Source organism: Panicum virgatum, chromosome 3N, assembly GCF_016808335.1.
Source record: "Panicum virgatum strain AP13 chromosome 3N, P.virgatum_v5, whole genome shotgun sequence".
Classification (NCBI taxonomy): domain Eukaryota; kingdom Viridiplantae; phylum Streptophyta; class Magnoliopsida; order Poales; family Poaceae; genus Panicum; species Panicum virgatum.
This window is the reverse complement of record NC_053147.1, coordinates 25,290,940-25,313,976: the sequence shown is the minus strand read 5'-3', so window position 1 is coordinate 25,313,976 and position 23,037 is coordinate 25,290,940. Positions and strand designations below refer to the sequence as shown.

The 23,037-nt window shown below is 43.1% G+C and overlaps 1 protein-coding gene across 1 annotated transcript in view; it reads left to right on the top strand.

Moving 5' to 3' along the window:
* The first annotated feature begins 799 nt into the window (after positions 1-799).
* LOC120665334 (transcription factor TGAL5-like) overlaps positions 800-23,037 on the top strand; it is a 45,013-nt gene continuing 22,775 nt past the window's right edge. Inside the window, exons 1-3 of the mRNA XM_039944873.1 lie at positions 800-1,139; positions 1,276-1,395; positions 1,625-1,735. Of these exons, the coding sequence (XP_039800807.1) occupies positions 1,047-1,139; positions 1,276-1,395; positions 1,625-1,735 (324 nt within the window). The 5' untranslated portion in view covers positions 800-1,046. The remainder of the gene's footprint in view (positions 1,140-1,275; positions 1,396-1,624; positions 1,736-23,037) is intronic.

The following is a 23,037-nucleotide window of genomic DNA, read 5'->3' as shown; positions in this document are numbered from 1 at the left end:
TCCTCTCATTGGATTACACCTCTTCCCACAAACCAAATAGTTTCTTAATGCCTAAGGCCTTGATCCTATAAGTGATCTTACCTTACTGCTCCTCCTTTTAGCCCTCATCCTTATCTGTACACCTCTGACCCTCACTTTCAGTCACTGCCTTTACATTTGCTGACAAGTTGGTTTTTATCTGCTTTGCCTTCTATAGTATATGGTTGCCATTGGTTCTGAACGCTGTGCACTGTTGCTTGGTCCTGGGAGTTGCAACCTTCAGCTACTGCTTACTTTGGTGAGTTGGAGGAGGCCCTTATCCATGGCACTTGTACTTCTATTGATCGTACCGTCATAAGAAATGATGTGGACACAGAGGCCTTGTTAGATCTTTATCCGTAAATTCCGTAAACATAAAAAAAAACGTCACATCGAATGTTTTGACACATGTATGAAGTACTAACTGAAGTCTATTTATAAAACTTTTTTGCATTGATGGGCTGTAAATCACGAGACGAATCTAATGAGCCTACTTAATCTATGATTTGCAACAGTGATGCTACAGTAATTATTCGCTAATTATGGATTACTCATGGATTAATTAGTATCATTAGATTCGTCTCGTGATTTACAGCCTATCTGTGCAAAAAAATTTATAAATAGACTTTATTTAGAACTTCAAATTAGCAAGATTTTTTTACAAAATTTTTACATGTAAACAACTAAACAAGCCCAGAGTTTACGAGTAAGAATACCTTTTTCTCTATAAATCCCTATCCTTTAGAACAACCTTAACCACCTCCTAGAAGGGCTTCTTTCTTTTGCCTTCCCTCTCCACAACACCAGTACCACCACAGTAGATAAGCACAGGCAGCATGCCTTGGCTTTTGCCTCGCCGAGCACAGACGAGCCATGACCAGATGCAAGTGGGAGACAGCACAAATTGTGTGATCCCAAAGGCTGCAGTGCCCCACCCCTCACTCCTCTCTTCTATCTGTGTCCAATTTTGCAGCCTCTTGGAGGGGAGAGAGCGCGGTTGAATTGAGAAGACCTTTGATTCCATTTGCATGTATGCAGCAGCAGGATTCCTTGCAGCTAGGCCCCCCACACTGGAGATCTTCCCTTCATGGCCAATGAGTCATCTACAGCAGCCATACAGTGTAAGCACTGGTTCTGTTTCATCATTTACAGTGGCCTACAGTTTCTTACTGACCACATCGGACAAAGGTGTTCTTGGTCAATTAACTGCTCACTGCCTTGTTCTGTCGGCCCCTCTTTGATTAATTGCTGCAACAGGGTAACTCGCTCTCAGTAGGGAGCACCACTGACTCGAGCTCAGATCAGAACACTATGCCGCAGGCCGAGTTGGTCTCCTCAGGGAGCATAAGGGCTGACTATGGGCAGAAGGAACCGAGCGTTAGCTCGGGCGGTGGGCACTCCTGTGGAGGCCACCTGTCCTGAGTTCGAGCGTCGCTCGACTCAGGATTTCCACCGGGTACTGTAGCGTGTGTGGGGGTGTGTGTGCGAGGTGGTGTGAGTGCTGCAGTATGACGTGTTTCGAGACTACTCGGACAGTTAACGTGGACGCCCGAAATTTTACATGACTCTCTAGTGCTCCTGGGCGCTTCAAAAAAAATATGGGCAGCAACAGGATGTTTTAATGGTCACTGTTGATGACTACAACTACGAGCAGGGACTAGGAACTGCTGCAACCACTGCTCCAATCTTTCAGCAGCATACAGAATGCCAAGAGAAGGTAATAGTGACATAGTAATACTATGCTTTGTTGTGTTCATGGATTACACTATAAGGATTCTGGAGAAATTAAAGAAGCTTTATAGCCATTGTAGTTTTTGGTGAAGCATGTTTTCTGGGGAACCATTTAGAAAAAAAAAATCTTTTTTTGAAAGTTTCAACTAGTTTAAAGGTAGAACTTTTTTACAATACTTGGAGAGGCGTTAGGAGGCATTTCATGTGTCTATAATTTGTGGACCCATATGAGGAAAGACGTTGGGAGGTATCAATAAGGAGGCGTCGGGAGGTATTACATGTGTCTATGGTCGGTGGGCCCATGTATGTTGTAATGCCTCTCAACACCTCCCAATACCTTCGAAATTAAGAGGATTAGAAATTAGTGGTAATTCCTTTTCTGTAGTTATTTTTTGTAATCAAGGATAAAAGGGTAAATTCAGAACTATAGTGAGATGAATATTTCTTTTAAAGAGAAAAGATTTCATTCTTTATTAGGGTTTGAGTTCCTTCATCAGTCCCGCCTCGCCTCCGGGGACACCCTCGGCGGCCTGGGGCCCCACGCCTACACCGCCGCCAAGAATGCCATTGTCGGCCTCACCAAGAACACCGCCTGCGAGCTCGGCGCGCATGGCATCCGCGTCAACTGCGTCTCCCCCTTCAGTGTCGCCACGCCCATGCTCATCAACGCCTGGCGCCAGGGCCACAACGCCAGTGACGCCAACCTCGACATCACCGTTCCCAGCGACAAGGAGGTGGTTAGGGGACTCGCCACTCTCAAGGGCAACACGCTTAGACCCAGGGACAACGCCGAAGCGGTGCTCTTCCTAGCTAGCGACGAGTCTAGATACATCTCCGGCCACAACCTCATCGTGGACGACGGCGTCACCACCTCAAGAAACCTCATCGGGTTGTGAACACGATTTTCATCCCATTGCAGCGCTAATTTGTTATTAGAGAGAGAGAGATTGTTAAATTAGGAGCCGGTGCATCTGTACTCGAAGTGAATTCATTTGGAGCTTGAACATTTGAGCATTGCATTTGAATTTTTGCTGGTCATTGAATTCATCTGTCAAAATTCCAATTGAAAGGATGATTTTGCAGTAAGAGATTCTTCAGTTCAATACAATACTTCGGTCATTCCATCCTATGTTTAGACCAGGATAGTTCTCGTCGTCATAAAGCTCTTCTCAATGAGGATGAATACTTATGAAGAAAATAATCACCATTATATGGCTCCAGTCACTCAAGGCATAAAATCTGAATACGGGGAAGCTGAGAAGCCTTTGTTGCAAAAAAAAATTATATACAACAATTTATTTGAAATTGAAGATGCACTTTAAAGAGTTTGAAGTGATAACAATTCAATCTTTGAATTATGTCCTGATTGTTTTCTGAAGTATAGCATCAGTTGCATTGTCTATAGAAGTTGTGGCCTAATTGAGAACTAAGATGCGGTATCTTCTCAAAAGTGCACGTCCCAAATAGAAGAGTTGCCTTTGACCCATGCTCCAGTTCGACCCATCTTCAACATCTATACATCAAGATGTCTGTTAGTACAACATCCAAGATAATTGAAGTATTATGTTACCCAAGGAAAAAAAAGACACCATCCCTAAAAACTTCTTTAAGCACTGAAAGTTGAGCTCCCCAGCCAATAAGTGTTATATCACTGCCTTTCCTAATCACCTTAAGTATATAACTTGCATAAGTACTTTGACTTAATGATGCCCAATAGTCCAGTGTATGTAACGAACATGGCCCCATTTAGGCCATTTCGAGTGATTTTGGTGATCGTATGACAACGTAATCAATGGGACTAACGTGTTTGTCAAGTGTATCTCATTAGGTCCCTAGAAGGAAGTAAAAAGCCCTAGCAAAGCAAAACACGAAGAAAGAACTCAAAGAAAGATTGAATTGGACGAGTTCTGCTGTTTCTAGTTGCACCAGATGATCCGAACCAGGAGCACCGGAGTATCCGGTCAGCATCAGATAAACCGATGCAGTGGCATCGGTGCAATTTGCATTACTTGTGGAGGCCACGTGGAGAAAACTCAGGCGCACCGGATAAACCGACGCCTTAGGGTCGGACTATCCGACCAAACCAGCCGGGTTATCTGACGCGTGTCAAGGTACCGTCGGAGCAAGCCTCTGGTGATTCTTCAGAGAGCATGTTTCTCGAGTTGGAAATCATGCTGTGGGATCGGATGATCCGACGTGTTTGAGTCTGAGCGTCGGAGTAATGGTCAGTGGAAATGATCAAGTGCCGTTGGGATGGAATTCAAGTATGTTAGTTGGACCGGATGATCCGACGCAGTTCGGATTAAAGCGTCGGTCTATCCGACTCATGCAAAGACAGCAGTTTGAAAGCCTAACGGCTACTCTGGCCTGTGAGTGATCGGATCATCCGAACCTACCAGGTCGGATTATCCGACGCCCTACGCAGAAAGTGATCAACGGCTCTTTAAACGGCTACTTCGTTTGGAGGGCTATATATATGGGTTCCCCGGTCATTTGAAATTTGCTGGAGTTCAGTGAAGACCTAGACACATTGAAGAACATCTCCAAGCCAACCCAAGAGCAAAGTGATCAAATCCTTTAGGTTTAGCACATCCTTGTAAGTGAGAGTGCTAGGATAGCTCATGAGTGAGTGTAGTAGCAAGGTGTTGTACCTTGTGGCTGGTTCTTGAGTGAGCCAACAAGAAGATCTCGGTGAGCCGGCCATCCTTGGAGTCTTGGTGACTCGCCGGCACATCAACGACCCTCCGGCTTGGTGTGGAGCGGCGTCGACAAGCTTTGTGCGGGGGGACGTGGAGACCCCCTTCCTTGGTGGAGAAGCTCCTTAATGGAACCTGGGGCCAAGGTGACCGTGAGTGTTCACGGAAGAGACTTGGTGGCCGAGAAGCAATACTCTTTGTGAGTGCTTCAACAATGTGGATGTAGGTGTGCCTTTGTGGCTAACCCACTACTACAGAAACGCTGATTTGTCCCATTTGGGAAACCTCTGTTGTCCCAATTTCCCAACCGGGAACGCCAGGCCGGGACAAAACGGGGTGCCCTTTTGTCCCGGGTCTGGCAACCGGGACAAAAAAGCACCCTTTTGTCCCGGTTGGTAACACCAACGGGGACAAAAGGTGCTGCCAGCGCCACGTGCCTGGCGCACCCTTTTGTCCCGGTTGGTGTTACCAACCGGGCCAAAAGGTCCATTTTTTTCTATTCCTCTTTTCTCAATTGTTTTTCTATTTCGATTATACTTTTACATTTCAATTAAACTTATGTATTGGAATTCAGTGTGTAAGATCTCCACTAATATATACATATATATAGTTACTTATATAATATTTGTCCTAGATAGTTTCCATATATAAACATATATATACACATATATATTAATGAATATATAATACATACATACTCATAAATAGAAATATAATACACACACATATATATTTACATCGGTATATTCGTTCTTTATTATATATATACATGTATATTATCATATTTGCTGCGATTGTCAATATTAGATAGTCCATCATAGTAGAATTCGACTTTTGGATCGAGGACTTGCTCAACAATAAATCCAGACAATTGTTCTTGAATCGCCATAATCTTTTCCTCCGGTATGAGTTTATCGCGCATCTCCTCGACCTATGGAAAAAGGGGATAATTAATTTCGACTTATTAAAATACGAGTTCAAATATTAACAAGTTTTTTACTTACTTCCTCCTCCCAATCTGTCCAGGCCCTTGGAGGACCTACCAGACCATGGATGTTCTCGCATACATAGTATGCGCATAAATTAGTGTCTTGTTTCTACCTCATACACTTTAAGAGAGAAGAAATTATCAGGTATTTACATGAATATATAATAAAACTAATGAATCATGCAACGAATCATCCAAGTGCGTACCGCAAAATCTGTCTTGATCTTTAATTCCTTGTCAAATTTGTCTGGATGATTTTTAGCGAATTGTTTCCAAATCCTGTGCATGATTAGAACAATTATAGTCAAGTAACAAAGTGATTCAAATTATCGGTCATCGATGGAGTAGTGGTAGAATTACTTTTTCATCATGTTAAGAAGATTTTTGTATTGTTCTGGATTTCTCCTCAATGAGTCCATAACCACGAGTAGGCTCTTCTCGGGAATTATGACAATTAGGACCCAGTGTTCACTGCAAGATTATACGGAGACAGTTCTTGGTAGTTAAGGTTTAAACAATTCGATTACAGAATAGAAAGAGTTAGACGGAAGGAATCACTCACGCAAAGTTGTAAGGAAACAATATCATTTGCTTGTTGTGATGAACGCTTATGTACTTGAACAAGTTTTGGAATAGCTCATCGGAAGTGTCGCGTAGAATCCTCCAATTACAAGTAATTGGGTCGATGAAGCCGAGGTGAGAGTATCCCTTTCTCCTGCAAGTTTGTATCTCCATTCTACATGATACCAAATAAATCAAGGGATCAGTATGTTGAGATCATGCAAAACAATACGTAAGGAGAGTAAAATACTTACAGAACCCACAAACCGACCATAGAGATGTCGAGGTCCTCCTGATGGAATAGTTGGTAAATTTCTTCCCAGTTTATCCATATAATGGCCTCCCCCGTAAGAAATCATCATCTTTAATCTTTGCGCCCTGCATGAAGATGCAATCGGCCATCGCACGCATGTAGTGCTGGTGCAGCTTATACATTTGCGTTGGAAGCACGGACACTACTTTGGGGGGTACAAGATATTTGCCCAGCTCATACGTCCATTTGACGACCACATCGGCCTTTGGAATATCTTCTCCCCCTGCAATCTGAGCCGCCGTCAGGTTTGATTTTTTAAAAAATATAACAAAGTGTTGTTGTTGCGTCGTCTGTCCCACTACGAGAGGCTCTATTGATTGTTTCTTTTGGGCTATGAGCTGTGGAACGTCGGACGATGATGACTTTGATTGTCTCTTCTTTTTCTCAGTAGTTTTGATAATTGTGCGTTCGTAGTCTGAAGGGGGATCTTTCGGAATGAATTTTCTCTTATTTGCTTCGCATATTCCCTTAAAAAATTTCAAATCTATCGGATTTATCACTTTCTTGGGCTCCGGCTCCGGCTTCGGCTTGAAGTGCTCTTTAACTCTTTCTTGAGTTATCCGATCGCATTCTTCAAGGCTCATGTCCCAGGGTTTAATAGGAGACTCCTTGGTTTTCTTCTTCTTTTTCTTCTTCTTTGGAGGCTCCTTAGCCGGTGCAGCTACCTTCTTTGCCGGCGGCTGTTTCTGCTTCTTTGCCGGCGGCGGAGGGGGTGACCATGGAGGTGACGGTGACGCTTGAGTATTCATCGGCGCTTGAGATGATGGTGATGGAGAATGTGCCGGTGAACCTTGCTGAGACAGTGCTGCCGTTGGGGGGTTTTGCGGAGATGATGGCCTTGGAGAGGCATGCTGAGATGCCGGTCTTGGTGTTCGATCATCCGACTTTAGGACAATGTAGCGCTTATCCCATAGGATGTAGCCATGAATGGCTTCTGCTAGTGTCCTCTCCCCATCGCCTCCAGGAATATCAAGCTCGAGCGTCTCCCAACCCTGGCACACCTGCTTCACGCCAACTCTTGTATATCCTGCCGGAATTTGCTGCCCGTAGTATACGTCGCCTGGTTGGGTTGGCATGGCTGTACCGTACGCAACAGTGAACATTAAGTTCTTAATGGCAGTCTGCAGGTCACAAGGTGTCCGCTGGGTCATCTCATCCACTGGAAATCACTGCGGGGCTGTCGCTTCAACTGCGGCCTGGATCCCCGTTGGCTTGACGGCGACGTCTGTAGAAGCGCAGCTGCTTTTCCGCTGAGAAATATTATCGGCTGCGACATTAGGCTCTGGAGGCACCGTTTGCGCTTGCTGTTGCTGGCTCATTGCTATGGCCACTTGGCGTTGAACCTCTTCCTCCCGTCTTTGATCGTGTGACATGAGCCGTTCCTCTAGCCTTCGCAAGTGCTCCCGCTCATCATTCTTTCTTCTTTGTCGGCTTCTATATGATTCAATGTAATCCCTGAACCCATACTTCTACGGAACCACGCCTTTGCCTCTTGTGCGGCCCGGATGCTCTGGATTCCCAAGGGCGTAAGTCAGCTCGTCCCTCTCTCTATTCGGCTGGAATGTTCCCTCGGCCGCTGCTTGTATGGCCTCCTGTAGTCTCTGGGCTGCTAGCTGGATCTTTGGCCCATAGATGCAGTCCCCAGTCAATGGGTCCAAGCTTCCCCCGTGACCATAAAACCAGGTCCTTGACCTTTCAGGCCAGTTCATGGTCGCAGGTTGGATGCCTCTGTCAAGCAGATCCTGCTCCATCTTCTCCCATTTGGGTATCGAAAGCTTGTAGCCTCCTTGGCCTAGAGTGTGATGGTACACTTTCTTCAAGGCGTTGTCTTTGGCCTTCTACACCTTCTGAAGCCCAAGCTCTGAAGACTTGTATTCCACAAATGCATCCCAGTGACCCCTGAGCTTTTCGAGCTCGCCGGTAAATACGGGTGTGGTCCCGGTCTTGATATATTTTTTCGTCAAAATTTTCTTGAATGATTGCAGCTATTCGGCCATCTTACTCAGGGTCCAGCGCTTGCATATCTCTTCGGATTCAGCTGGAACCGTGAAGTTTTTCCTAAGCTCCCGCCAGCACCATTCTTTTTCTCTTTCGGGTACCTCATCCCGTTCCTCGCTTGGATTGGAAGCTTTCCAGAGCCTAAAGCTGATCGGGATGTGGTCCCTGACAATACATCCGAATTGTCTTATGAATTTTTGGCGGCAGATTCTGGAGCGATCGGTTCGGCATCTGGACCAACTTCCGTTATAATGAACCGCCCTTCCAATTTTTTTGTCGGGCCTCGCTTCGTCTTTTTCTGCTGTGACGACGATCCAGACGGCTATAAAAAAACATTCATAGTATTCATATAGATTCAGATGAAAATATGATTTTCACTACAAATAAGTATAGTTGTGATATGTACATTAGCACTTTGTTCACCAGCAGTGTCATCCTAAATAGATGGTGGCTCAATTCCATCACCGGACATATTTAAATATATGTCGGTATTGCTGCCATCATCAGCTTGTTCAGGGACATCTCCTTTACCTTCGGCAATCATATTCAATAGGAACTATTCGTCTTCCGCGTCTGTGTGTCGTGGGTCCATCGTAACTAAAATATGAATACAAATAAAACCCTTAAAATTCTCTAAATAATCCACATATTTGCGAGCATTTGACTAAGTACCGATCGATGGACGAGGTCGAGTAATATTCTCTAAGTAATTCAAGAAATAAACTTGAAATATTCTATATATGAAATATTCAAGACGTTTTTTCACTAAGTACCGATCGATGGATGAGGTCGAGAAATATTCTCTAAGTAATTCAAGAAATATAAAAGAAATATTCTATCGATAATTTCACTAAGTACTGATCGATGGATGAGGTCGAGAAATATTCTCTAAGTAATTCAAAAAATATACACGAAATATTATATCTATAATTTCACTAAGTATCGACAGTGAAATATTCTAGACGGTTTTTTCACTAAGTACCGATCGATGGACGAGGTCGAGTAATATTCTCTAAGTAATTCAAGAAATAAACTTGAAATATTCTATATATGAAATATTCTAGATGGTTTTTTCACTAAGTACCGATCGATGGATGAGGTCGAGAAATATTCTCTAAGTAATTCAAGAAATATAAAAGAAATATTCTATCGATAATTTCACTAAGTACCAATTGATGGATGAGGTCGAGAAATATTCTCTAAGTAATTCAAAAAAATATACACGAAATATTCTATCTATAATTTCACTAAGTATCGACCGTGAAATATTCTAGATGGTTTTTTCACTAAGTACCGATCGATGGACGAGGTCGAGTAATATTCTCTAAGTAATTCAAGAAATAAACTTGAAATCATCTATATATGAAATATTCTAGACGATTTTTTCACTAAGTACCGATCGATGGATGAGGTCGAGAAATATTCTCTAAGTAATTCAAGAAATATAAAAGAAATATTCTATCGATAATTTCACTAAGTACCGATCGATGGATGAGGTTGAGAAATATTCTCTAAGTAATTCAAAAAATATACACGAAATATTCTATCTATAATTTCACTAAGTATCGACCGTGAAATATTCTAGATGGTTTTTTCACTAAGTACCGATAGATGGACGAGGTCGAGTAATATTCTCTAAGTGATTCAAGAAATAAACTTGAAATCATCTATATATGAAATATTCTAGATGGTTTTTTCACTAAGTAACGATCGATAGATGAAGTCGAGAAATATTCTCTAAGTAATTCAAGAAATATACATGAAATATTTAAAAGAAATTTAAACTCACTTTACACATACATACATACACATTCATACATTTAAAAATTTGTAAATATACCTTAATTTACACAACAAATTATGATTTCACTCTAAACAACAAATTATGATTTCACTCAAAATAATATAATTTCAAAAGTAATTAACACCCTAATTGTCATCAAAATTAAACAAATTAACAAATAATCTATATTTTACAACATAATTTCTAAACAAATAATCCATATTTTCAAATTTAAACAAATAATCCATATTTAAACCAATTTCTAAACAAATTTAAACAAATAATCCACATTAGGGTTAGGGCGGCGCCGGCCGGGCGCTGCAGTGGTAGGGCCAGGGCAGCGCGCGGCGCACGTACGGCGAGGGCGCGCACAGGTGACGGCGGGGCGAGCCGGAGCACACGTCGGGCAGGCGTGGCCGGAGCCGGATGCGAGGGGCGAGGACACGCCGAGGCGGAGCCGGAGCCCTGAAGCGAGGGCCGAGGACGACACGCCGGCGATGGGGATGACGACGCGGCGGTGGAGTACACGAAGTCGGGGAGGAGGAGGACGACGGTGTGCTCGGGGAGCACGCGGGGCTCTGGGCGCTGGCATGAGGTCGGCGGCGCTCGGGGACGTTGGGCTCACGTGGCGGGGGCCGGGCCGGGATGCCGGACGTCGACGGCGGCGGCGCTCTCAGGGATGACGGCGTTCGGGGACGTTGGGCTCGCGCGGCGGGGCTCTAGGCGGCGACGTCGACGGCGGCGGTGCTCGGGGACGTTGGGCTCCCACGATGGGGGGAGCAGGGGACGGCGGCGGCACTAGGCGCAGATCAAGAAACCAAGTGTTTGGGGGGGAGGGCGAAGGAGGAAGGAAATATATGGGGGGCTTTTGTCCCGGGTGAAGCCACGACCCAGGACAAAAGGCCCTTTTATCCCGGGTGGTGGCTTCACCCGGGACAAAAGGGCCTTTTGTCCCGGGTCGAGGCTCCACCCGGGACAAAAGGTGTTTTTGGGCGGGCCGGGAAAATTCCCAGCCCGCGGCCCACCTTTAGTCCCGGGTGGATCTATCACTCGGGAGAAAAGGGGCCCGTTTTCCCTCATTCCCGCCAAATCTTATGTTTGTTTTTGTTTCTTTTTACTTCTCTTTTAAAATAGGCTTTCATTTGTTAATTCAGTTAATAAATTTTGATTCCAAAAATTATGGAACAAAATTTCTTATCTCTATATAAACTTGATACACGCAACAAAAATAATTAATTTTCATTCAAGTGTTGGGTCAACGAAATATCTAACTTTTTTGAAATTATATTTGTTATTTTGACCATGCAAAAATATATTAGGTGAACAAATTTTTTCAAACTGTTGCTTTTCGATAGAAAGTGGATTCTATCACGATATTAACATTTAAAAATTGAATTTTACATAAAATTAAGCAATTTCATGATATTAATGAGTAGTGTGTGAGTTTGAGAGATAGTGTGTGTGTTAGTGAGATTGTGTGTGTTAGTGAGAGAGTATAGTGTGTTAATGTGAATGTAATTTCATGAAATAAATAAAATTAGTTGAGTAATCCATTATTGAATGAAAATTATAATTGAGTCTGGTAATTAAGTGAAAAATATAAAAAATGATATATATATAACACATAAAGTATAATTGTACAGTACATATATAATAAAAGTATTCGAATTGCGATTACTTTTTTATACAATAATATAAAATGATTCAAATACATGAAGGATTAGCGGTAACAGACTTTCTCTTCTCAAATGTCCCTTGATTATGATCACGGCGCAAGTATGGAGCATCATCATTGGCTAGCAGGATGCATGGATCAGCATTTACTTCGAAAGGTGGAATGGCAACAAAATTATTATATTTTTCTGCCAAGTCTGTCTTGTCCTCCACTCCAACGATGTTTCTCTTTCCTGATAGAACTATGTGCCGCTTAGCCTCATCCTTTTGCTTGTTTATCCCCTTCTTTGGCTTGCTGGACATGTCCTTAATGTAGAAAACCTGAGCGACATCCTGGGCTAGGACAAATGGCTCGTCTCTATACCCAAGATTGTTGAGATCAACTATTGTCATCCCATACTCATCTTTTGTTACCCCTCCTCCAGATAGCTTAACCCATTGGCAACGAAATAGAGGCACCTTAAAATTGGGACCGTAATCCAGCTCTCATATCTCTTCAATGTAGCCATAATATGTGTCCTTTTTTCCATTATTGTCCGTGGCATCCATAAGAACACCGCTGTTTTAATTGGTACTCTTTTTATCTTAGGCTATCGTATAAAATGTGTTTCCATTTATCTCGTACCCTTGGTATGTTAAGATATTCCAAGATGGTCCCCTAGCCAATAAGAACAGCTGTTCACTTATATCCATGTAATGCATTAGATGCTTCCGCAACCAGTTGCAGAAAGTGTTCATGGGCTCACGTGTAATCCATGCCTCAGACTTTTCCGGGAATTTGGAGAGCAGAATTTTCTTGTGTTCCTCGATATATGGGTCAACCAAGGATGATTGTTGAAGAACCGTATAATGCGCTTTCTTGAATGAGAAATCATCTGTGCAGACATAAGATTTCTTTCCTAATGTACCCTTTCCAGTTAGTCTCCCCTCATATCGCGATTCAGGGACTCCAATCGGTTTATGGTCATCAATAAAGTCAACACAAAAGTCAATGACCTCCTCAGTTCCGTAGGCACTGGCGATGCTTCCTTCTGGACGAGCTCGATTACGAACACATTTCTTGAGTACCCCCATGAACCTTTCGAATGGGAACATGTTGTGTAGAAATACTGGTCCGATGATATCAATCTCTTTCACAAGGTGCACTAGAAGATGTGTCATGATGTTGAAGAAAGATAGTGGAAATATCAGCTCAAAGCCAACAAGACATTGCACCACATCATTTTGCAGCTTTATCAAATTCTCCGGGTCAATTATCTTCTGAGAAACTGCGTTGAGGAAGGCACATAGCTTCACTATGGTTAACTGGACGTTATCAGGCAGAATCCCCCGCAGCACAACCGGAAGATGTTCGGTCATAAGCACATGGCAGTCACGGTACTTGAGATTTGTAAATTTCTTCTCTGCCAAATTTAAGATTCCTTTTATATTGGATGAGTATCCAGATGGAACATTTATACTGCTCAAGCAGTCAAACATGGTTTCTTTCTCTTCCTTGCTAAGAGTATAGCTGGCAGGACTTAAGTATTGTCGTCCATTATCTCGTTGTTGTGGATGTAAGGCATCTCGTTCTTCCATACGTTGCAATTCTTGACGTGCTTCTACTGTATCTTTTGTCTTTCCATACACTCCCAAGAATGCTATCAGGTTGACGCAAAAATTCTTCATGAGGTGCATCACATCAATTGCATGACGAACATCTAAGACTTCCCAATATGGTAGCTCCCAAAATATAGATTTCTTCTTCCACATGCGTGTCATTCCGTTTTCGTTCGGAACAGGTTGGCTACCAGATCCCTTTCCAAAAATAACTTCTAGATCTTTTACCATGTTGAAGACGTCTTTACCACTACGGTGCATCGGTTTTGTTCGGTGGTCCGCTTGGCCTTTGAAATGCTTGCCCTTCTTTTGTACCGCATGCCTGATGGGAAGAAACTGACGATAACCCATGTATACAACCTTCTTACAGTGAGTCAACCATATATTATCGGTATCATCTAAACAGTGTGTGCATGCTTTGTATCCCTTGTTCGAATGTCCTGACAAGTTACTAAGAGCAGGCCAGTCATTGATCGTTATGAACAGCAATGCTCGTAGGTTGAAGTTTTCCTGTTTGTATTCGTCCCACATCCATACACCTTCATCGCCCCATAGCAATAAGAGTTCTTCGACCAATGGTCTTAGGTACACATCAATGTCATTTCCGGGCGGCTTTGGACCCGGGATAAGCACTGGCATCGTGATGAACTTTCGTTTCATGCAGAGCCATGGTGGAAGATTGTACATACAAAGAGTCACAGGCCAAGTGCTATGACCACTGCTCATCTCACCAAAAGGATTCATGTCATCCGTACTCAAACCGAACCTTATGTTTCTCGCATCCAAATCAAATTCAGGGTACGTTCTATCTATTTTTCTCCACTACGACCCATCAGCGGGGTGCCTCAACATCGAGTCTTTCTTGCGTTCCTCTTTGTGCCATCGCATCAACTTAGCATTATTTTTATTTCTAAACAGACGCTTCAAATGTGGGATTCTAGGTGAATACCACATGACCTTCGCAGGAACTCTCTTCCAGGGAGGCTCCCCCTCGGCACCTCCAGGATCATTTTTTCTAATCTTGTAATGCAATGCACTGCATACGGGACATGCATCCAAATTCTCATACTCGCCTCGGTAGAGGATGCAGTCATTGGGGATACATGTATCTTTTGCACTTCCAATCCTAAAGGGCAAACAAGTTGTTTGGCTTCATACGTTGTGGTAGGCAATTCGTTGTCCTTAGGAAGCATTTTTTTAACAAGTTTGAGTAATTCACCAAATCCCTTGTCGGATACACCATTTGTCGCCTTCCATTGCAGCAACTCCAAGGTGGTGCCAAGTTTCTTCAATCCATTTTGACAATCTGGGTACAACAACTTACGGTGGTCCTCTAACAACTTCTGGAATTTCAACCTCTCTGTTTCACTCTCATAGTCTGCCTGCACATTGTGCAATGCCTGCCCCAGATCGTCGCTGGGATCATTTTCTGCTACATCTACTTCGGGCTCTTCCATGGGAACATCGTCATCGAATGCACTGATTCCAGCATTCCCGAGAAAGTGGTCGTCAAAATCTTCTTCTTCATTATCTTCCATGGTGACCCCCTGTTCTCCGTGTTTCGTCCAACAAACATACTTCTCCATGAAACCATTTGCGAAAATGTGGCTGTGTAGGATTCTTGAAGATGAGTAATCCTTGTTATTATTGCAATGAACACACGGGCAGCACATAAAACCATTTTGCTTGTTTGCCTCAGCCACAGACAAAAAATAATGCAGGCCGTCAATGAATTCTTTCGAACGTCGGTCAGCATTGTACATCCATTGCCGGTCCATCTGCATTTTAAAGAAATCGATTTGAATTCTTTACACGTATCGAATAAATAAAATATATCAAACCTAAATTAAACTAAATGTAACATAACATGAATAATTAAAAGATATGCAATATCCATCATACATCTTGATTAATTAAAAGGAGTACTTAATCCATTACAGAACTTAACAAAGGAGTACTCAACATGAAACTTAAAAATTCGGACAACAACACATAGGTTTTCAACCGTCCTTGCGTTGGAACGCAGAATGCTCTAACAGATTTCTTGCTGGCGCAGAAGAAGATGGCGGAGCTGAAACCTCCGAGTTTGGTGGTGACGAACCGTAACACCACAATAAATCCTCAAGATCAAACGGAGGTTCCTCGCCCCTTGCCATGCATTCTCTATATTCTTTTTCCAAATAACGGAGCGCTGCCCTATGAAAAGCACTAGGTTTTTTGGACCGACCACCTACTCGAGTTGTGCCCTTCTCTCCAGAAGGACAGCGATCACCCCCACCGACGCCACTCCCTCCAGCTGCTGAAGCCATATTTTACTGAAAAATACCTTTATTTTCCACAAAATTATAAATTCTTACCATTACAATGCAAACATTATTTACTACTACAATTACAATGATCAGATTAATAACTCTTGCAAATAACAATGAAATCATATAAAAAATATACAAATAATCCATCACTAGAGTGTGAGCATGAACGAATGCAACACTAGAGTGTCAAAATAATCCAATCATAATACAAAAAATTCTAATATACTCATTTCATTTATTCATTCATGAATACAAAAATCAACTATCTACAATATGGTCATATATACAAGTACATCGCATGAAGTGTCTACACTCATTCTAAAAATTTCTACTATCCACATACTCATCTAAATCTAAAAGAAAATCACACCTACATATGCAATCTAAATGTCCAAGAAATGAGCTAGCTACACATTTTCTCTATTTCTAAAGTATGAAATGAGCTATACAAGCCAAGAAAGAAGAGAAAAACAAGCCCCAAACCTTTAGCGTCGATGGATGGACGGGAGAATCAAAGATCTTTTCACAAATGTGGTGAAGAAATGAGCAAGAACTCCCCTCTCCCGAGCCAAGAACAGTAAGAACAAGTGAGCTGAATGGCTCGGGCGGGGGGAGAGGGAAGGGGATAAGGGAGCCAAGGAGTTTTGTCTCGGTTGGAGACAACAACCGGGACAAAGAGGGGGGCCTTTTATCCCGGTTGGTGGCTCCAACCGGGACAAAAGGCCCCTGCCCCCCCCCCCCCCCCGCGCTGGCCAGGCTAGCCGTTAGACCCGGGACAAAAGCTACCTATTGTCCCGGGCCCAAAGGCTGTCGGGACAAATGGCCTGGAACCAAGGCCTGTTTTGTAGTAGTGACCGAACCACAGGATAAATCCTCATGTCACAAGAGTTTGCATTCTCTCTTCCCTCTTTAAGCTTTCGCATTTACCTATTGCCATCCTTGTTTGCCTTTACTTTCTAGAGTAGAATCTTGATAGGATTGGCTATAGGTTGCATAACTCTTTTGGGATGAGGGTTTTCACACTAGTTGAACACTAGTTGCACATCTAGATAGTTTGATCTTAGTTTAATTTATGTGCAAGTAGTTGGAGCTTGAGGTTAAGGTTTTTAGTTTGCCTAATTCACCCACTCCCCCTCTTAGGCTACGAGCACCCGATTCCTTTCAATTAGTATTAGAGCCGAGACTCATACCTCTCACAAAGGAAGCCAATTCCATTGGCAATTTGTGTGACCGGCTCATAGGATCGGTATTAGGCTTCACCTCCTAGTGAGTTAGCTCATTGGGGAAGGGATGGATTCTTTAGGACCTCCTCCATGGTTCGATGGCACGGGCTTCCAACGATGGAAGATTTTAATGGAATCACATCTCCAAGCTAAGGGCCTAAATGTTTGGAGAGTAACTAGTGAAGGCATGAAAAGCAAAGGTCAACAAGAGAAACAATTTGATGCTAATGCAAAATGTGTAATCTGAAGTTCCCTTGATGATAAAATTTTCAATCGTGTGTTTGCTTGTGAAAATGCTAAGGATCTTTGGAAAACTATCAAGGAGAACCATGAGGGCACAAAGGATGTGGCAAACGGAAGATATCATGCTCTCATTGATAGATTAAATAGCTTCAAGCAATTTGATCATGAAAATGTCGAATCTATGTACTCACGGTTGAATGTTCTTGTGAATGAGATTAACTCTTTAGATGTGAAGAAAATTGATGATTTAGAGCTCATTCGCAAGATCCTTCATTCTCTTCGAAGGCCGGACTATGATTTGGTGACAACCATTCTCTATGAGAAAGAGCTCACAACAATGACACCAAATGAAGTCCTCAACAAGGTGACCGCCCATGAGCTTCACAACGACATCAAGCCAAGAGCCCCACCTTCTTCACCAACTCATAGCGCTCTCACAAGCAAGCAAGAAAGGTTGTTGAAGAAGATGGCAATCAAGCAAAGCTCAAGTGAAGAGGAAGAAAGCCAATGCTCCTCAAGTGATGAAGATGTCATGTCCCCCAAGCTTTTCAAGCAAGTGAAAATCATGAACAAGAGCTTGAAGAAAATCAATTCAATGGGGTATATAGTTTTCCTCAAAGATGGGCCTCACCACCAACATATGAAGGTTGCGAGGAGATTCAAGAAGAAGAAAGAGAAGAAGCCCAAGGAAGAAGCCTTTGTTGCTCTTGGTGAATGGACAAGTGGTGGTGAAGAATCAAGCACAAGCTCAAGTGATGAGTCAAACAAGACCTTCACCACCCGCTTCAACACGGGCACGGCTTCATCATCCAATATATGCCTTATGGCTAAAGGTATGGAAAGTGATGTAAGTGATGATGACTCTGACTCTCTTTCCTATGAAGAACTTCTTGACTTAGTACATGAGCGCCAAAGAGTAATTAAGAAACAATCTAAAAAATATGATGCTCTTAATGATCTTAATGCTACCCTTGCTACAAATTATGATAATTTGATGTGCAAACTCCAATTGCTTAGCAAGGAGCATGAAGAGCTCAAATTAAAAATTGAGAGCATCACTAAAGAAACTAATGACTCTTTGGAAACTTCTAACTCTTGCAACAAGAAATGCCATGAGAATGGTTTTGTAGAATCATGTGATGACCTCATAGCAAAGGAAAATGATGAGCTCAAGCAAGAGGTAGAAAGGCTCATAAAGGACTTGGCTAGATTGAAGGGCAAAGGCATAGATAGCAATGTCCAACCTTCTCAAGATAACCGTGAAGACATGATGAAGAAGCTTGAGAAGGGGTCCACCGTGACTTGCTCAAAGTGCAATCAAGAAGGCCACAAGTCCGACAAGTGCTCTCAACCAAAGAAGAAGCTTCCGGATGAGAAGAACAAGAAGAAAATTATAATCAAGAGTTCTCTCATCTACACCAAGCCCAACCGGAAGAACAAGAGCAAAAGCACCACCTATATGATCAAGAAGAAGGACAATGGCAAAGTGGTTGCTCACAAGGTTGGGAAGAAGGATTGGAGTTGGAACCGCTCCATTTGGGTGCCCAAGGAAGTCATCACCAACATGACGGGGCCTCAAATGGTGTGGGTTTCAAAGGATACTTGAAGTCCAAGGATCAGCTTCGGGGGATTTGGAGGCTTGGCTTACAAGATGATGAGAAGGTTCAAGCAAAAGAAGCTAAGCTCACAACTTGGACATTTGGTGCCCAAGTCCCCCATAAGGTAATGGTAGCTAGATTTCAATTCAAGCATCATGTAGCTCCATTATTTTTGCTAGAATGTTTGCTTTGCATTTCCTAGTGCTACTTATGGTGGGTTGCTTATGTCTTGCTCTAATCCATGATCAACCTACATGGTTTGATAAGTGTGTAGAAAGCTACACAAGATCACCCTTCATGGTACTTAGGCTTCATGAGGTATGTATTTCATTTTTGTACCATGAACACAAGCTATAGGGTAAACTTCTCATTGTTGTCATAAACAATGTGCATACATTTGTTTGGTGATTCAAACACTAAATGCACATATTTAGGGAGAGTTCATCCTATGGTTTGTGATTTTGGAGACTAATGTGTTTGTAAGTTTATCTTTTGTAGTCTTCTTTCCGGAGTTAACATTCTAAGAGAATGTTGTTCACGCTCAATGTGAATTAACTACTCTATAAGAGTGATTAGATAAAATAGTATACTTTCATGCATATTGAGCCATGCTCTATTGAACTTAAATTTCCATATCTAAGTTCATAGGCTATGTGCTCATATATTTGTTCACCTTGGAGTACCCAAGTGCCTCCCACTCATCTTCTTTCAAATGGTACAACTAAGGTAACTAAGTTATCCCCCGGAGGTATGCAAGGTTCAAAACTCTTTCAATTGGCATCTTTATCATTTCTATATCCTTTAGAGCTACCTCCGTGCATGATATGATCTAAGCTTTCTTGGTCTAAATACCTAGTTGTGCACTTGATTTTCACATTATCATTTTGTGCACATACTTATAGAAAGCTTAGCTCATATCATGCAAGTTTCATGGTTTGTGATCCACCCTAGTAATCATTCAAGTGGTATCTTCATCGATATCATACACATGGATCATGACTCATGGATCTAACTCCCTAGGCTACTAACTTTTCCCTTTGAGCTCTATTATTTTGCAAGGCCTTTTTAGGTTATTTGACTCCAAAGGGGGAGAAATGTGGCTCAAAGCAAGTATCTCCCAAAGGAGGATGATGTCTTCCAAATGGGGGAGAAATATGGGGAGAAGCAAAAGGGAAAATCATGGATTTAGGGGAGTCCAAGTCGACTTTGGATGGTGGTAAGCATCCAAGCAAGTGTAAGTGGTTCAATTTGTTAATCTTTGCAAATTTATGCTTGCTTTGATTGTGTTGTCATCAATCACCAAAAGGGGGAGATTGTAACGAACATGGCCCCATTTAGGCTATTTCGAGTGATTTTGATGATCGTATGACAACGCAATCAATGAGACTAATGTGTTTGTAAGTGTATCTCATCAGGTCCCTAGAATGAAGTAAAAAGCCATAGCAAAACAAAACACGAAGAAAGAACTCAAAGAAAGATTGAATTGGACGAGTTCTACTGTTTCTAGTTGCACCAGATGATCCGAACCAGGACCACCGGAGTATCCGGTCAGCACCGGATAAACTGACGCAGTGGCATCGGTGCAATTTGCACTACTTGTGGAGGCCAGGTGGAGAAAACTCAGGCGCACCGGATAAACCGACGCCTTAGGGTTGGACTATCTGACCAAACCAGCCGGGTTATCTGACGCATGTCAAGGTACCGTCGGAGCAAGCCTCGGGTGATTCTGCAGAGAGCATGTTTCTCAAATTGGAAATCATGCTGTGGGATCGGATGATCCGACGTGTTTGAGTCTGAGCGTCGGAGTAATGGTCAGTGGAAATGATCAAGTGCCGTTGGGATGGAATTCAAATATGTTAGTTGGACCGGATGTTCCGACGCAGTTCAGATTAAAGCGTCGGTCTATCCGACTCGTGCAAAGACAACAGTTTGAAAGCCTAACGACTACTCTGGTCTGTGAGTGATCGGATCATCCGAACCTACCAGGTCGGATTATCCGACGCCCTACACAGAAAGTGATCAACGGCTCTTAAATGGCTACTTCGTTTGGAGGGCTATATATATGGGTTTCCCCGGTCATTTGAAGTTTGCTGGAGTTCAGTGAAGACCTAGACACATTGAAGAACATCTCCAAGCCAACCTAAGAGCAAAGTGATCAAATCCTTTAGGTTTAGCACATCCTTGTAAGTGAGAGTGCTAGGATAGCTCATGAGTGAGTGTAGTAGCAAGGTGTTGTACCTTGTGGCTGGTTCTTGAGCGAGCCAACAAGAAGATCTCGGTGAGCCGGCCATCCTTGGAGTCTTGGTGACTCGCCGGCACGTCAACGACCCTCCGGCTTGGTGTGGAGTGGCGTCGACAAACTTTGTGCGGGGGACGTGGAGACCCCCTTTGTTGGTGGAGAAGCTCCTTAGTGGAACCCGGGGCAAAGGTGACCGTGAGTGTTCACGAAAGAGTCTTGGTGGCCGAGAACCAATACTCTTTGTGAGTGCTTCAACAACGTGGATGTAGGTGTGCCTTTGTGGCTAACCGAACCACGGGATAAATCCTCGTGTCACAAGAGTTTGCATTCTCTCATCCCTCTTTAAGCATCTGTATTTACTTATTGCAATCCTTGTTTGCCTTTACTTTCTAGAGTAGAATCTTGATAGGATTGGCTATAGGTTGCATAACTCTTTTGGGATGAGGATTTTCACACTAGTTGAACACTAGTTGCACATCTAGATAGCTTGATCTTAGTTTAATTTATGTGCAAGTAGTTGGAGCTTGATGTTAAGGTTTTTAGTTTGCCTAATTCACCCCCTCCCCCTCTTAGGCTACGTGCACCCGATTCCTTTTGGTGTTAATGAGATAGAAATATACTCACTTCTGCCTGAGATAAGGGCAGCATATAATCCTCCTCAGGTACTTCATCAACAGCCAAACGATGCAGCCACTAGAGGAAAACAGGAGAGGTAGTTTTAGTCTCTGCAAAGCACAGCAGATATTCAGATGCAGCTGTTATAGAATTTGAGCATTTAAGGTTTCTCCACCTTTGGCTCAAAAAATACAACTGGATTTGGATCTCTAATGCTAGCCAACAGTAATCCCTTAGCCTCGCGTGGACAACTTGAAAACTTCACGTTCTTAGTAGGATGGAACATGGTAAAATGTATTCTTTTGGGGCCCATTTTTTTATTTGAGAAACAAGTAACTTCTCAGCCTGATTTCGCTACTGAATTTTCTGATACTACAGAGAAATTGGCATAAGCATCAGCAAATGCTCCAAGCAAAAGGTTCACATGTTCACATAGCGGCATATTGAACACTCTGTTCCTGCCAAAGCGATCGGCGAGCCCCGTTGTGCAGCAAAACACGCCACCGAAACCCACATCCTCTCCGAAGACATAAGCATTGTCAGAAATGAAAATCATCTTCAGCTGGCTAAACTGTGCGCATAGCACCCTTGGGTACGGTGAATTGCAACTTTGGAAGGGAGGGGATTTCACTCGAAAAGTGAATCGGAATATTCGATGTTCAGGTGTGTTAATCGAGATGATATCTAACTGAAACTGGACGAACAGAGGAGTGGATCGAGACGCCGTCGGCGGCGGCCTCACTCACCGCGGGTCGGTTTCGAGGGCAATGTGGAGCGCCTGGTTGACGGCCGTGAACAGGTTCACCGCCTTCCCTCCTCCTCCGGCTCCCCCTCCTTCGGCTCCACGCGCCGCCGCCCCCGCACTCCTGCCGGAAGGGCGGCGGCAGCCTGCAAGGCAGAGGGCGAGGGCGCGGCAGCGTGCGAGCCAGAGGGCGAGGGTGCGGCGACAGTGGCTGCTGTTCGAGTGGGTGACTGCTGGGTTAAGTTGCGCAATGATCATACTGCCCTTTGATGAATAAAATCAACCAAAAAAACTATTTTTTGTAGGCGTTAGGAGGTATTGGGAGGCGTTAGAAAGCATTTCCGAGCATTGTAAAAGGTCTCTTAAAGGTACGGTTTTGAACTGCAGTCATGCCTTTAAATAGAGAAGTTCTTTTGTTTTTTGTGAAGTATATCATACTATTTTCCCTGAAGGAATAGTAGGGAATATCATTAAAATTTGGTAATAACAAATATCATCTTCAAATTTATTCAGAGAAAAAAAAAGAAAACAAAGAAACTACATATGATAGTCATGCTGGTACCCCCTTCTGCCTCCGTGGGACCTTTGAGGCTGGGATGGATAGAATCATAGTAGCAGCACGCTGTGACATTCTTGAATTGTACATTGGGAAAACAACAAAAATAGTTATAGATGCTCGTCTGATTGTTTGTCATTGAGCTGAT